Source organism: Etheostoma spectabile, chromosome 14, assembly GCF_008692095.1.
Source record: "Etheostoma spectabile isolate EspeVRDwgs_2016 chromosome 14, UIUC_Espe_1.0, whole genome shotgun sequence".
NCBI lineage: Eukaryota > Metazoa > Chordata > Actinopteri > Perciformes > Percidae > Etheostoma > Etheostoma spectabile.
Window position 1 is genome coordinate 5,837,072 of NC_045746.1, and position 17,518 is coordinate 5,854,589.

Here is a 17,518-nt window from a genome sequence, read left to right on the forward strand (position 1 = left end):
TAGTGGGATTATATATGCTCAAAGTCACCCAGCTGGTGATCAATCCCACACACACTATCTTGCTGTCGCAAATACCTACCACTGCACCAAACGTGGATTAATCCGCAACTAAAAATAGTCCCCAACAAATGCACAAGCCTTTTTAAAAATGAAAGTTTGTTTTTGTGACTTGTTTTTTAAAGGATTTACGTCTTCAAATGCTCATTACGCTGAGTAGCTACATCCACGGATTGCTAGTACTATGAAAACCTACATTAATATAACCATGTAATATATGTTATGTCATATTAGATGAGATGTTCGTGTTTTCGGTCATTGTCGACATTTTCAAACAGAACACCCTGTTGTAAAAATACATACATCCAGTAACATTAGTAGCAGTAGTAGCAGGAGTGTGAAATAGGACTGGGAATGATCCCAGCCCCTCCACTTGTCATCCTTCCTTCCAGAGTATTTCACACTTCCCAGGGCTAATACGGTCTGGTCTGACCTGTGCTGCTCTCTGGTGGCTCTTATAGCCTTCATAAGGCCTGGCGTGGGCCCACTGTACACTACTCCGACGGGACGTATTCACTCGATTTTCTCACAGTTTTGACACGGCCCCGTGAGTGCATGTCAGCAGCCAAATAGCTTATTTTATGTGTTTCATACTAGAAAAACAGACCGATTATGACTGCACAGATGTAGCCATCGTAAAAGTCTCGCTTATCACGTACTTGCTCTACTAACACTGCGCCGTTGTTTCAACAACCGTGCTAGACACTGTTTGGAAATGATTGGATTATATGCGAGAGATGCCTGGACATCAAGAATATGTTTCCTGTCTTGTACATGTGTTTCCTGTCCTGTACAGCAAGTTGTGTTGGTGGCTCTTTTTTGTTTGTCCAAATTGTGATTACATATTAACAGCTATATAGACAGACATACACATTTTATAGACACACACAGGCACGCACACGCACGCGCACATACAGAGCCATGTTTATACTGCCCAGCCATGGATTTGGGAGGTGTGAGGCCAGAACTGCAGAGTCCTCTTACACAGCCAGCGCTCTTAGCCAGCAGTTTTATAAAGAACTGCATTGATCCTGATGGGTGGGGTAGGCTCCAGCAAGGACCACAGTCAGAGGGGGCTAGGCATGTTGCTGGTGGTCTGGCACGGGTGGTTGTGTGTGTGGTGTGTGTGTGTGTGTGTGTGTGTGTGTGTTGTTGTGTGATGGTGTGTGTGTGTGTGTTTGTGTGTGTGTGTGTTTGTGTGTGTGTGCTTGTGTGTATGTGTGTTTGAGATGCTCTGTGTGCTCTTTGCAGCTGGTTAGGTCTGGAGACTGAACCACCCTGCTGGGGTCAGCGGCGTTTTAAGTAATTGATCAATCAAACAGGGGCCAATGAACAGTTAATGGTCCTCAACTGAGATTCAAACCATCCAATGAATTTCCATTTAAGACATAGTGTGAGGTGAAAGGGGGGGACAAGTGATTTCTGAGCAGAGAGGGATTCAGCACATTTCCTTCTGCCCTCGGGAGCAGAGAAAAAGGAGGTAGAAGAGTGATGGAGCTGCTTGTGTGAACTGATAACCTCAACCATGTTAGGTGCTTAAAAAGACTCCCCAGTGCAACTGCACACTCTACACTAACCGCTGCCTTCACATCATATACTAAGTAAGACAGCAACATAAGAGCTCACAGCATCATTTAATGTCATCCCGTCCCTCATCCTCTGATGGCCCCGAGTTACAATGTCCAGGTTTTTGAGCAACAACAGCTCACTTGCTAGCTCATTTCCTCATAGTGGCTTTGTTTGAAGACCATGTTGCATTTAGTCAATCCCTTTTATTGTAGACTGTCAAGAGGAAGCTTTGGGCTTCACATTGGCCTGAGTAATTGCATCTACTCAAATCTTTTCTTGTGTCATATACTAAGTAATTTCCTCAGTGTGTATTTTTTTGTGTCTTCTGTTCTTCTCGTTGTGAAGTAATGCTATGTAACTTTTGAAAGACAAAAACACACAATTTTCATCTTAAAAATTAAAGGGATAATTCATAAGTAATAAGATGCACTCTTATTATATTTCTTATTTGCCATCACGTGTTGACCTTGCGGGGCAGCTGGATTCTCACGGTATTAACAGATCACACGAAAATCCATCTTTTCAGGCTTCTGGTTATGCACTTGTGTTTGAACAGCAGCGGGCCGAACCAATCATCGTCCGGTGAGGAGCTACTGGCAGCTACGTCCCTGGTTTAGGTGTGTGACGGTTGCGTGTGTGACGGTTGCGTGTGTGACGGTTGCGTGTGTGACGGTAGCGTGTGTGACGGTTGCGTGTGGCCATAGCGGCGGCTTTTCAACAAAGTTTACATCGAGTTTAGTAGTCCGGCCAACAGTGGGCCAGTGTTGTGACATAATTTTCTTTTGGGTGCTGCTTTCCTCATGGTGGCTATGGCTACATATATTAACTACCTTTTTTTTATGTACAAGGTAAGGACTTAAGTCATGTGTTATGTCTTATGTACGTTATTTCATGGCACCTCAGTGCGTCTTTAGTACAGACCAAAATGTGTCCGTAACGACACAATACATGTTCTTAAAGGTAGCTTCAAATGCTTTGTCTTGTCGTGTTAACATATATTTAATGCAAAAATGTCCTAGTTAAAGTAATAAACTTGTCATAGTCTGTGAATATTTGCCAGTATAGAAATATGTTAACAAAAATGCAAAACAAGACAAGACATGTGACTTGTCTTTCATGAATACTTCCTTTCTTTCTCTCTTATGATCAAAAATTTAAAATTAAACATAAAACACTATAAGTGTGTTGCAACACACCAAAATAAAAACACCAATATTTTTTACCCTCACACACCTCATATTATAAAATTAGAAATAGAGGGAAGAAAAATAATATATATATATGAATGAGTCCTTGGGCATTGAAGTTCATTGACTCACATGCTTACGGCAAAATTCATTAGCGTGGATTCAGCAGAAATCCCGCAGCTGATACTATGGATTAGCAAATTGCTGGTTCAATATTTTATGTAGGAATATGGCTCCAAACCATTGAAGAGTGGGATTTCTCTAGTCCTGGTCCATTGTCTGCTTTTTTGGTTGTCTAGCCTGCTACCTGTGCCAGAGAAGCCCATTCAGATGGAGCCCAGTCAGTGGATAGTCCAGTAGCCTCCAGCACGGAGGCCTTTCAGCTCCTTCAGGGGGATTTGACCAAGATTTCCTGCCCCTTATTAAATTATAATCTCCCTTCTATCTCTCTTTCTTTCTCCCCTTCTCTCCATTTTGGACAGAAAAAAAGGCCTCCCTCTCTGTTTTGCTGCCAACTGATGTGTGTGTTTGTGTGTGCACGACGCAGCATGTACGTGTGAAGCTGTTTCGGCTGCCAGCCGAAGGAGTGTGAGAGATGATTGGCGGGGCACGCATCTGAAGTGGGTCAACAGGGAGATCAAGAGCTAAAGCTTTTACTTTCAGCTCTCCTTTCATTTTTTTCCCATCCGTCTCCCTGTCTTTCTTTTCGCCTGTCGTAATGACTTCACGTCTCCTTCATGGGTTCTTGCTTTCTCTTCCCCCTTCTATTGCTTCAATTTCGTTTACAACGTCAATAGAGTGCTTTCCTCTTTTTCTTCCTCTTCTCCTCATCCCTTCTTACAAGTCTCCCTCCATCTCCACCAGTGGTAACTTTTGACAATGTGATCAGTATTAGGTTTGTGTTTTCATGGATTGTCAAACTGTGGAATCCTTTGATAAAAACAGACTACGAGAGGACTTTTCTGGGCTTTTCCCTCCTGGAACTTAGCCCCAGTTACGTGCAGCTGAGGATTTTTTCCAGTCTTGGCAAAAAAGAATGGAACAATTGATGGTTTGCAGTTGTTCCGGGTTTAGTCACCTTATTTAAGCACCCCGGAACATTTCTCACCTTTGGAGCACTGAATCGTAAATAGACCCATGCACTCACTCTCCACATGGGCTTGACTCCTTGCCACAACCAGCTTTGCCTTTGGATGAACTGCCACAATGAATATTTTGACACACAGTCAGGAACTAACAAAGCTATGTTGCGGGAAAAAAACAACTTTTCAAGAACAACAATTGACACACACTTCATTTGTGCGGTGGCTTGTTTTGAGCTCTGTTCTTTGTCTCACTTTTGTCAGTTTTCTGTGTGTTCTCTGGCTTGTGTGTCTACTGCACATTTCAGGGGCCCCGTTCTGGAAAAAAGCAAAGCCACCCACCCAGTGAAAAGAAGAAAGGTAACAGCTACTTGGAGACATGGCACAGAAAAACACAAGACATTACACAGACCAAGCCCAACCCAGTACATTAGAGCCATGCATCCAAGTCCTGCATCCAAGTCCTGATCCTGCACTCTCCAATCCAGCTCCTGAATAACTGACCCCCAAACTCTGCCCCTGAACAGTGATTGTCTGATCATAGCTTTTGAACTGTATCAAGGCACATCAGGTTTGTTAAGCATTGGATATCTCCAAATGCCAAAAATGCATGAGGCTATGATAACATCAATATACAAAGAGCTTGGGGTATGATGTCTTTTTCTTAGCAAACACAAAATATAAAAAAAACTAAATACAAACAGTAATGATTTTATACTTGCCATTCAGAACACAAATATAGCAGCAAAAAAACATTTCTTATGTAAAGATGGAATAATGGCATTCTGTTCTCCCTATGTGTGCTATAATCTGAGCTTCTCTGTTCCTTGTTTTGGTCACTGCATGTGAGTCCCCTCCGTTTGCCTCATTTTGCCGACCTGGGAATGAAAAAGGGTTGTTAAAACTGTCGCTTCGTGTTCATGTCCCGCTGGCTGGGCCGGGCTTCTGCGGGAGATCGGTGCTCATCAAAGGTTGGCCGCTGATAATGCTGGTCTCCTGGTCGGGATGGTTACTGTTATTGTGGATGAGCTCTGCCGGGTGTGTGTGTTTTAATGTCTTCTACATGGATCATCAACTGCTGATGATTCTGACTTGTTGACTCATGCATGTGATCTTTATCTTAAGATGTCATGTATGTAGCCATCATGGGGGCATATTTAAGACCCTTTTTTACAGGGTTCTGGTTTTAAAATGAGTGAACTGGAAACACGTCTCCTTTCTCCCATTTTTTCTTTCCTGTTCGTCTCCCTAGGCATTTGCTGTTATATTAATTAAGAATAACAGAGACTTGAGTATGTGTCAGTACCGGTGGACTTACAGGGAAAAAAGAACCGCCTTGCTTGGTCAGGCCTTGGCAGCACACAATAAAAGTATTCACACCAGCAATGAGCGGTGCGGAGAGCGGGAGGCTTAAGGAGTAGAGAACAAGAGGAACAGGAGAGGGAAGAGCTGAGGTTGCCAGTGGAGACTTACGAGGCAGGGAGAGACAGAGTGATTGTTCTGATTTGCAGGAGATTCTATTACTGGGTGTCTTCAAAGCTTTCCTTCTGAGGCAAGGTCATCTCAAGAGGGCCCTTATTGTTATATATTCCAATCCATGAATCTCTATCTTTGTTTGAATTTCTCATTTTTCACATGATGAGTATATGATAGCCTGTAATAACAGTTGTGATGTGGGGCTTCCAATGACCTGTCTTGCTGAACATGTATTGCTATGGAAAGGGGGAAGAAGATTGCCTTTTTTTTTTTACTCTTCCCTTTCGATTACCTAGTCCTATTGAGTTAGGTGCACCAATGGGTCAGCCGGAAAGATATAGCTGTGTCTGTCTGCCATTCACTCTCTCTTTCTCACCTCCCGCTATACTGTAACTGGCTTCTTGGCAGATCAGGGCTTAATCTGAATGTTTTGCAGACTTTCAATCCATCTTTCTTGGCTATATCTTGATTAGAAATGCTTCACTGAAAGATGAGGTGATAGAGCATGACTCTGTAAAACAGCTGGGGAGCCAGACTGTATTTTAATTAATGCTCTCTCTCTCTGGCCTGAAACTGTTCTTGCTAGGGGCTTAGGAGCGAATAAAGGTCCTATTTAAAACTCACATGCGACTGCACATGTGTGAGGTCCTACAGGTTAATAATTCTGTGACTAATAAGCCTCACTGCTTTATGCTTTGCCCCTGCCTACACACACACACATACACTTCCATATGCATGATACATAACCCCCCATCTTATGATTAGCACGTCTGCTTTTGCGCTTAGATATGTGCCCAGGGGTATCAAACGTGTCTCTGAATGAAGTCATCAAGAAATGGAAACCCTCTGCTGACCTCTTCACTTATTTCCCCCTTTCCTTGTTTTCTTCACAACCTGTCTCAGGCTCCCACACACTTACCTATATCCCCAATTTCCTTTTTACTCACACTCGTTTCCTCTTAAACCACTCCATCAGCATAAACTCACCCCTCTCCGACTGTCTCTCAGCCCTTTTTTCACCTTCAGGGATATTAGGAAAATGTGGCCCTGCTCCACGGGTGCCATTTCCTGAATTGATGAGACTCTTTTCTTTTACATTTACTGTTTATTGAGGGTTAGGGTTTTTCTTTGCTCCCCTGAAGCAAAAGCAAGGCCTTTTTCAATCCTGTCTTCAGTTCACCCGTGGTAAATCTTTGACTGGAATCTTCTATTTTGCTTCTTCCTATTCAACTAAGGACGGATACATTTGAAAACCCAGGGCGCTCTATCCTTTTTGCTGTAGTATGTTGAAAAAGTAATAAAAACCTCTTATTATAGAAAAAAGTCAACAAAAACATTGTAGTATAGTCTGTTGATGATTAATTGATGAATTAAGCGGTGGGGGGGAAACCAGAGAACCTGGAGAAAGCCCCATGCAGACACTGGGAGAACATCCAAACTCCACTCGGAAAAGATGGGTGCTACCTTGGTTCCAACCCAGTACCTTCTGACTGTGAGGCCACAGTGCCAACTACTGGGCGCCTGTAAAAAAGTCATCCTCAGGTTGCAACAGAAGACAAAAAGCCAGACATATAGGCAGGCGTGACAGATTTGCTAAAAAACAGGTGTAATGGGAAAATTACATTTAACCAATGATTTTCATATTAATTATTCATAATAATATCTTCAATGCCTCTCAGAGTATTTGGTTCCTGCATCTGTCCTCAGTGTGATCTCTTTGTAGGAGACAACTGGATATGTTATGACTTTGCATTTTCCCACCAAGGATAGATGACTGAACCTGACAGAAACAGTTGCCTAAACGGTGTTTATCATAGCAGGTCCCAGGTCGAACCAGGCCTATCCAAGAGACAAGATGTCCTTTTTTAGCTAAGATAGAATGACCGGTCAAGACACTTGGACACACGAGGGACAGATTCAGAAATACGTAAGAGCTCCAACTGTCTGCCTGAGGTCCACTGATTGTTATGTTGAGATTAACTGGTTTCCAACAAGGGTTGGTTTTCCTCTGGGGGCACTGCATATAAAGAGTGTATTACTGATTGTATTTACCAGAATGTGTGTGTCACTTGTTACTCTGTTTCATTGTGAACTGCCATTCTCGTCATTTTGTTTGATTGTTCTCTCGAGAAAATAATTAAACTCTTTCACCAAATATCCAAACTTTTATCCAGTCTCCAGCCTGTGTTTTATTTTTGTTTCAACAAGGTCTCTTCTTCATCACAAATTCCTCCCTCGCTGAACAGAAACTTCCACAACACAGGGGATGGGATTGAACGCACATGCACCTGCGCTTAAGCAGGCAAGCATTGCATGTGTAAAGTGACGGCGTGCCATCTGCAGTGTTATCTGTAGATGTACATCGTCATCAGTATTGCTACCCAGAGAGAAAAAGATGGATGAGATATGTGTGTTGGGCTGGATAAAGACTCTTTGACTCTCATCATCTTCTCATCTTCTGTTTTTTCTCTGATAGTTTCAACAGTTTTAACAAGTTAACTGCCTGGCCTGACAGACCTGTACCTTACGGTAATACAAACTGCATGGCCAAAGGTATGTGGACATATTGCACCTAAAAAGAATTGTTAAACATGTCACATATGCTGCTAAAATGGCAGCTAATCTGATGCTATAGCTTTCCGTAAGATTTTGGATTCTATCTGCAGGGATTTGTTAGCCAGAGCATTAGTGAGGTCTGGCGTTTCAATTCATACCAAATGTGTTGGATGGGATTGAGGTTTAGCACTTTGTGAAAGTTCTTGCACACCAAACTCTGAAGACCTGGCTTTATGTGGGATGGCGTTTAACTATTGTCTAAAATATGTCAAATATTGACAGAAAACATTCCCTGTTCCATTTTCAAATTTGTAAGAATTCACTTTTCTTTGTCTAATGTGATAGTTAATATAAAGATACTTAATATAAAGATACTTAATATCTTTGGGTGACTTGTGACATTATTGTCGCAATTTTCTGACATTTTATGGACCGACAATTAATTGATCAATTGGGAAAATAAGCAAGTCATATTAATGGACCATGAAAATAATTGTTAGTTGCAGGCAGCAGATGTTGCAGCATTAAGATTTCCCTCAACCGGAACTTAAAGCTCTAGCCCAAACCATAAACAACATCAGAGCAGTGGAGTCATACTTGTAAGAGCCTGTTTAAAGTTGAATAAAGAATGGACATTTTGGTGTGTTTATACAGCACATAAGTGAGTTAATATAGTGTATTTGTATGTGAGCAAATCACAAACACATATGCATCAACATGTTCCAGTAGAAATATAAACAGTGTACATCATGTCTCAACATTCAAAATAATAATTTACAGTATTCCTAATGACTCTTCTATAATTGACTCATGACTCAGTGAGAACACTAGTGAGAGAACACAGGAGCTTTTATTGTGGCGGCACAGAAGTGACAATATTTTCCTGAGAAGCAACCAAACAAAACTTTCAACACACACGTTCCATCTGGTTGCAACTGAAGTAACAGATGTTAATGTCTCATTATACTATATGCATTAGCGTGGTGGCCACATTTATACACACACACACACACACACACACACACACACACACACACACACACACACACACACACACACACACACACGTTATGTCAACAGCCGTACTGTTTTCTGGGTGCTTATTTGCAAAGTGTTGATTAATAGGGTGCATTCAAGTCTACCTAAAACTGTGACCACTTCTCAAATATTACACAGTGAGCTGACACCAGAAAGGCGTAATGGTCAAAGCGCCACTGAATGAGGGATTACCTCACTCATAAGAAGGTGATTCTATAAATAAAACCCCACACACTCTATTTCCTCTCCCCCTCCCACACACACACCCTCAGGCTCAGTAAGAGCTGGGTTGTCTCTGTCTTTCCCTCCATCTCCTGTGTAGGTAGAGAACACGGCGTTCACACAGGTCAATGGTCAATGGACCTCTGTGTAGTCTGGAAGTGATACCTTAGCATGTGTATTCACCAATACTCATATGTCTAGACAACAGATTGAATAATAGTCCACAGATGTGTAAATTTATTTTATTTTTAGTGTGCCTTTCTTCCTCTCTGGTGCTGGTAATTCATTCTTGCTGTGAAAGTGAAGTTTTCAACATTTGCTTGTTGAATTTACAAGAGGAGAGTTTGAAGATGGTTGTGGTTGAATAAAAGCTGGCCACCCATGTGGGTTCATGGTAACAGTCAGGAATGGTTCTGGTCGTGGTTGTGGCTAAGGTTTGTCAGAATTGTATGAATCAGCAGTGGTTTAGGTTTTAAGTGCATTTCTCTGCGAGACCTGTGGTTGTAACCAAACTAATATGGACCTTGGTTTTTGTTGGACTATTTGGTGTTCTTATAAAAGCTGGTACATGATGTCCAGGTGATGATTCCTTTACTTAGGGAACAGCTCAAATGTTCAGCAGAAAAACAACCGCCCCCTCTTCTCTCCATGTCACAAAATCCTCACAATTGGTGTACCTATAATCGCTCTGTGGCACATGGTTTAGGAAATGCCTGGTAGTCTGGATCCACACATGTACTGCTTAGGGGAAGTGGAGGCAGAGCACCTTAAACCTCACCTCCCCAGCGCTGTTGATTGCATTAGTGGGTAAACGGAGCAGTTAGGGAAGTGTGTGCTTGGCTTGAACTCAGCTGCGGTGTCTGTGTCTCTTCTGCCTGTCTGAGCAGGCCACTGGAGAGGCTGCTGAGTTTGGGTTTGGAGGCTGTTGAGTCTGCTTTGGCGGCCCGAAGCCTTCGCACATTAGCATTTTGTCTCTGTTAAACTGGCATCCATCATATGTTTGAGAAAGACTGCAAGCTTCAGGCATGTGTCCGTGACTCAGATTACCAGGTGGTTTGGAGACAGATCTGTGAGGTGTACTGGTTATGGCAAAGCGGGATGTCTGTCTAAGTTCATTATGTACACTTGCCAACATTTTTCTTTGTCTTTGATCTGGGAATGGATTAGTCTCTGAATAGGACCAGCAGGCCTTTTTGCTCTTGATCTTAGTCAGGGTCAAATACAAATGCAAATCAAATACAATCTAGTGTTTGTTTTTATAATACAATGATATTAGTAAAGCCATTTTAATCAGTTTTCAGAAGAATAGCCCTGCTTTAAGACAATAGAACCTGCATCTCAGGCTGTATTTGATTGTTTCTTACAATATTTTGTGTAATGGGCTGTAGTATTTTGTGAAATATCTGTGTAGACGAGTGTCATTGTGGATCTGTTGTGGCAGGATGCTGTTGACAGGAGTAAGACAGCCTTCAAGTGCTGTGAATAAAATACTAATGTTCAGGTTTAGTGTTTGAACCAACAGCAGTACCTGAGAGTATGGTTCACCAGCAAGAAAGAGATGCAAAACGACTACAAAGAGACAAAAAAACAACTTCAAAGTGATACAAAATCACTACAAAGAGACACAAAACAACCACAAAGTGATGCAAAACAACTACAAAGACACACAAGGTGACCAAAAAGAGACACAAAGAAACTACAAAGACATGCTGTCTACAAAACAACCCAAAAGAGACACAAAACAACCCAAAAGAGACGCAAAACAATCCAAAAGAGACACAAACCAACCCAAAAGAGACGCAAAAAAAAATATGCAAAACAACCCAAAAGAGACGCAAAACAATCCAAAAGAGACGCAATACAACCTCAAAAAGATGCAAAACAACCCAAAAGAGACAAAAAATCATAACAAATGACTACAGAGACACAAAACAACTACAACAAGATGCAAATTGGCCAAAAACATAAGCAAAACAAGTACAGAGACAATACGTCCAAAGAGTTTCTTTCAGTCTGGGTGTCTTGCTGTTATGTAGGAGGGGTGGGGGTCCTTTAGCATGTCTTTGTCCAAGGGCCCATTTCACCAGAACCTGTCCATGGATGTGGCTGCCAGACATAGCACAGTTATTTAACAGCTGTATGGAAGTGGAAACCGCATAGTGATGACAATAAAAATGTAATGATGGAGTTGGCGGTGCCCTTTTATACCTGAGGGTCAAACTCTCCCTTACTTCCTCAATAATGCTACTTTTGTGTTCTGCTCTTTCTTTATGTATTTTTGGATCTTTTACCAAAATGTGTGTGGGGATTTATTTTCTCAGCTAAATCTGTTTTATATAAAGTGTCTCTCGACCTGCCAAACACGTTTTTTTAGCTGTAACTCTGGATGCTGCTCATGTTTAATGACGGAGGCTTTGATTCACCATTAGCTCTCCTCTCCTCTCAAACCCGGAGTTTTGTTATGGTTTGTTTTGAATGGACCGATTTTATATGAAAATGGGGGAAAGTTAACGAGTTTTTTCATTTTCAAGACACCCGGCGTAACCACTTACCAGAGCTATGTTGGGTTCTCATGCATACCAAGAGTGTGTGTTTTGTTATGTGGGTGCTCTTGTGTGCGAGAGCATGTACGAGTCTCGGTCCAGCAGTGGCTCATGGTGGCCAGCCAGAGAGGATTGCGTGAGATTTCTTCAACGTCTGCAGAGCTTTTTGTACAAAAAACATTTGATAAACAGATTGTGGAGGTTTGTGAACTGGCGGTCTGTGTCTGATCCCTGTTCGTGCACGGCTTTTGGGTTTGATGGTGTGTCGCTCTGGTTCTTGAGAGAGTTTGACGCCTGCAGAATGGCACCAAAACCACAGACCCCCATACCAGACGAGCTTCGCTGCCAGCCAGCCAGCAAGTCAGCCAACGACCAAACACTGCCCTAGCAATACTGCTCTCTCTTTCTCCTGTGTACGCCTTTTAACAGTTTTTTTGTCTTTGCTTTCTTTATTTTTTCAAAGATTAAGCTTTAGGTGTGAACATTTGAGAGATGATCTATGATTTTTCAAGGGCAAAGACTCAAACGACACATGACGGCACCATAAACAGGCATAAACAGATACCGCAGACACACACGCACTTATGACTAATAACAAAAAAACTTCCTTGACATCCCAGAGAAACACTTTGGTAAATGATTGTTAAACAGGAATTTGACTACACAGCTATGTGGTGGCTAAACAATCACAGACGTCGGTAAAAGCAAAGCTGTAAAACAGCATCTCTCTGCACACACACACACATTGTGGCAGTGAACATGCCTTTTTCTAAGTACGTGTGAGCTGAAGTCTGCTGTGGACTCCCAGATTACTCCCAGTCCCTGCTTCCAATTAACTGCAGTGTATAATTGAATGTAATTTCCAAATTAGAAAAATGTCAGATCATTTTCAAATTAGAAAATGTCAACTCATGTTTGAATAACTGCTGTTACTCATTGTAAACTGAGTCCATGTATGCAAAGAATAGCAAGCGGTCACACACCCACAATGACAAAATGAGGATTATATGAAGCAGGAGCATGACGTTGGAGATATATGAGGAACTAGAGACCTACTGCAGCTGCCTCTTTCACCCCTTTTGGCACTGAAGAGTGCCACTTAATGCTGCTTTATATTAAGGACCCAAAATAAGTAAGTGATGATAATCAGAAATTACATTTTCCCGACTGATGAAGTGTGTGTCTCTCTTGTAAAACTTGCAAAACGATTTTCATAACGACACACCGTTGTCTCTCATCCTCGCACAATGTCCATGCTTGTATAAACATTGCATTTTTGGCATTTGGCATCAACCTGAGACCACATTTTGCATCTCACATTATCACAAAATAACTCCTGACAGTCATCAGTCCAAAGATAGCTGACGAAAACAGATCAGGGGAGAGTTAGAGTGCAAATAGATGCCATTTTCTTTTCTTTTTTTAAGATTATTTTTTGGACATTTTAAGGCCTTTTAATGACAGGACAGCTGAAGAAATTAAAGGGGAGTGAGTAGGGAATGACATGCGACAAAGGGCTACAGGTTGGAGTTGAACCCCGGGCCCGCTGTGTGGAGGCGTAAACCTCTAAATGTGGAAGCCTGCTCTACCATCTGAGCTATTTGGGCACCCATCGATGCCATTTTCACACATTATTTAACCAGTTCTGGACCCTTACAGTTGCTCCCTTATGACATACAAACACACTTACCATCTTCTGGTGGTTTCCTGTTCGCACCTGACCACGGTTGTAAAAATATTCATTGGCAGAAGGCAATGTGGTGATTTCTTCCTGAAGAGAATTATAGTCAACAAATCTACCTGTTACATGTTCTGAGGGCCGTCTAGGTCACATATTAACCCAACCAAATACTGACCACATACAGTTCAACAGCTGAGAGCAACATATGTGTACGCTACATGTGTACGTGTTTGCACCTCATGTTTGAGCATCTATGTATAAGACCATTTTAGTGTAATGTATCCTTTACCAGGGCTGGATTTGTGCATAGCTGCACATGAAGTAATGAATGCTTAAGTAGGTGTCAGCCAACCTTTATCCTTTTTTTATTTGGCCATTAGTATCTCTCTGCTTTCCGTATTTTTCAGCAAGTCACGTTTCCCTGGCTTCTTTGATTTCCTTTGGCCAAAAGGTCTGTGGCTGGCGTGACCTGGCTGCTGGTAGACAGACAAACGAATACAACTAAAATCTGATCTTCACAGCAAAAGAGATTTAATATCAATTAATTACTTTGAATTGCTTGTAGTAGAGTAATTTGATAATGTCAGCCAATAAGCAGTGAATGCATGTTTCACAATAGTAAAATACAACAATCACAAAAGTATTTCAAATGTGTATTTTTGTGAGCTGTTAAGTACATTACGCTGTAATGCACTAACACGTAATGGCAAGGTTTCACAATTTACACCAGTATAATTCCATAACTCACAGAATAAAACTCGCAGAATCTCACCAAATTGTCCCTGCAGATTTTAAACACAAAATAAAAATAAAACTTAACACATCTCAACCCCAAACAGAAAAACGGTCCTCTAGATTCTGCAGATTTTCATTCTGCATTGCACCTGAAAACTGTAAAACTAAATCTACAGATTCCATTTGGGTCTGCTCATTATCACTGTAGGTGTAAAACCACCTTTGCTTTATCCTTCTCTTGTGATAAAATCATTCCACTGCCATTTCTTCTTGAGTTGCTGTGAACTCTGTCCTCTTTCCTCTTCTGTTTAGGCCTCCAGTTCTTCGTGTGTGACGTCTGGAGCCTGGGATGCTGGTGACCATGCTGTTGGCTCCTGCCTGTGTGCTACTGATGCTGGGGACGCATGCTCTTGCAGGAGGCTATCCCCCCATGCACAACATAAAGTACATGCAGCCCATGATGAAAGGGCCTATTGGACCCCCTTTCAGAGAAGGCAAGGGACATTACGTTGGTGAGTTATCCCTGTGGGTGTAGTATATGTGTGTCTCTTTTACTTGAATGTCTTACTCTACCCCGCATAAGCTGTTGACCAACTCAGCAAATCTATAGGCCATCTTAAACTGATTTGACACGATGTAACCCATATTACTGATATACACTCCTCAGGTAGGCCTGTTTAAAAACTGCAAATTAGCAACGGAAAAGATTCTCCTACACAAATAGGAAAACTTTAGGAAATTCTTGATGTTTGTGTCAGTTCCTGACTCTAGCTTGTTTTCTACAGACTGTATACTTCCTTTACTGCATCTAATTGGCACTAAGAATTTAAACCTTTTTCCACCAATCTGACCCAAGCAAGTCCAACAACAAATCCATCAAAACAAAACAAGTCTCCAACATTGCAATTAAGGCGGTGTTTGATAAGAAGACCCTCCCAGAACAGACCTGGACACCAAAGCCACTTGTCTCTCTTCAGGCAGTTAAAGGGCTCATTGAAGAGTGTGTGTGTGTGTGTGTGTGTGTGTGTGTGTGTGTGTGTGTGTGTGTGTGTGTGTGTGTGTGTGTGTGTGTGTGTGTGTGTGTGTGTGTGTGTGTGTGTGTGTGTGTGTGTGTGTGTGTGTGTGTGTGTGTGTGTGTGTGTGTGTGTGTGTGTGTGTGTGTGTGTCTCCTTGCCCTGCGGGTCCGACAGCATTTGGCAGGTCCTCAGTTGGGGCCTAATGGAGGCCTGATTGCCCACTGTTTGCTGAGCTCCACTGGGCCAGTTGTTCCTCCTGCCATCTGGATGTTGTTACCACACTGTTTATCACAGATTCTTCAGCAGTGGGATGAAGGAGAGAGTGTGAAGGAAATAAAAATAGATCATATAGAAGGCTCTGGCAAGGGGAACTGGGAAGGTGGGGGGAAAAAATGTGCATGCTGTCATTGCCATCATTATCACATTTGAATTGAACAACCAATGTAAGTTCTGGATCACCTAAGATGTGCATTAAGGTAACAGAGGCCCCTTCTTCAAAGCAAATTTCAAAGCGCACATTTTCATTTCAATTCCATAATATAATGTTCAACAAAGACAGACTCCAGAATTTCATGTTGAAATGTGGCATTCAGTAAATCCTCGACAAAAACATCACAGACTTTCTAAAAGAGGTTATGCTTTCTATAAATGGGAATTCAAAGAGCAGTAGAAACAAGATTTAGATTTGTAGGAGTGAAACCAATGTGCCTTGTGGCTCACATGAATGCGATGCCTCTACTGCCCCCCAGTGGTCATATATTCACACTGCATCACCATTGTAACAATTTATCAAATACTATAATTATCATAGTGAAGAAATTAAAAATAATTTCAGTGTTGTTATACAGATTATATAAAGGTTTAGAGCATTTGTATAGTATTAAATACGGTACTGTGCAAAAGTTTTAGGCAGGTATGAAAAAACGCTGTAAACTAAGAATACTTTTCAAGTGTTAATAGTTTATTTTCATCAATTAACAACATGAAGTGAATGAACAGAAGAGGAATCAAAATCAAATCAATATTTTGTGTGACCACCCTTTTCCTTCAAGACAGCATCAGTTCTTCTCGGTACACTTCAGGCACACAGTTTTTGAAGGGTTAGGGTCAGGTAGGTTGTTAGGTTGTTCCAAACATCTTGGGTAGCTAACCCCAGATCTTCTGTTGGTGTGGGCTTCCTCAAATCCTTCTGTCTCTTCATGTAATCCCAGACACGCTCAATGATTGTTGAGATCAGGGCTCTGTGGGGGCCGTGCCATCACTTCCAGAACTTCTGGTTCTTCTTTACACTGAAGATAGTTCCTGATGGCCTTGGCTGTATGTTTGGGGTTGTTGTCCTGCTGCAGAATGTCTCTCCCTGATGGTTTTGCATGATGGCTAATTATCTGCCTCTATTTCTCAACATTGAAGACACCATTAATCCGGACCAAATCTCCAACTCCATTTGCAGAAATGCAGCCCCGAACTCCCCCATGATTCACTGTTGCCTGCAAACACTCATTATTGTTTTTTCACACCTGCCTAAAACCTTTGCACAGTACTGTACGCCGAGAAAAAACTGACCACAGCTACAAATTCTCACAACTAAGCATGAGTGTAATAACTTGAAGACTCCTTTCTGTAGGTCAGCGAGGAGAATGAAAAAAAAAATTGACTATATAATTAAGGAACTTGTTATGTTTCTGCGCAAAACATGTACTGTGCAAAAGGGCCACCAGTTTTTGCTTGGTTGGATATTTCTTTTGGTTTTCTCTTACAAGCGCAGAGTTCCATACATTTCTTGACTCTGTCAGTTGTATTTGAAAGCAACAATTAATGAAGAAGCCATAATAGTGTGAAGCACCTTATTTCATCTGTCCGGGTGATGTATTAAGGTTGTCTAAAGTAGAGCTGTAGCTACTCAAACAAAGCTGAGGCTGTAATGCTCATTACACACCTGAACGCTGTGTTCCAGGTGGGGTGGCACCCTTACTGACACTGACAAACCTCAAGAGTAGAGATATTATCTCAACCATATATTTGGGGTTGAAACCTAAATGAGCACACTTGAAATCTTCCTGTTGTATAAAGCCTGTGGTAAATACCTGGAAGTCGGACAATTTTCTAGCATCAGTGCGACTTCTATCTCATTTATTGCTGTTTTAGCAACAAGTGTATTGACAAATCCCTGATTTGGAAGGCCATGGTTCACATAACACTTTCTCTAGATATGATTTAACATGCTAATTGGTTCATAATTGTATTGAGAGGTTGTACCACTATAGGTGTATGTGTTTTTTTTTTGTTTTTTTGTACTGCACATTACCACAGCTCCTCTTTTCACCCTGTGTGTTGAGCTCTCTGTTTTAGCTACAGA

At 41.7% G+C, this 17,518-nt stretch overlaps 1 protein-coding gene across 3 annotated transcripts in view; it reads left to right on the forward strand.

Annotated features, from left to right (window-relative positions):
- The window catches only part of col8a2 (collagen, type VIII, alpha 2), a 45,979-nt gene that overhangs the window by 23,141 nt on the left and 5,320 nt on the right, over window positions 1–17,518 (forward strand). For 2 of the 3 annotated variants that reach the window (XM_032535828.1, XM_032535830.1), the window contains exon 2: window positions 14,467–14,658. In XM_032535828.1, coding sequence (XP_032391719.1) covers window positions 14,496–14,658 — 163 coding nt within the window. In that variant the 5' untranslated portion in view covers window positions 14,467–14,495. Of the gene's footprint in view, window positions 1–14,458; window positions 14,659–17,518 lie in introns of all 3 variants that reach the window. The other variant, XM_032535829.1, reaches the window with a different exon arrangement.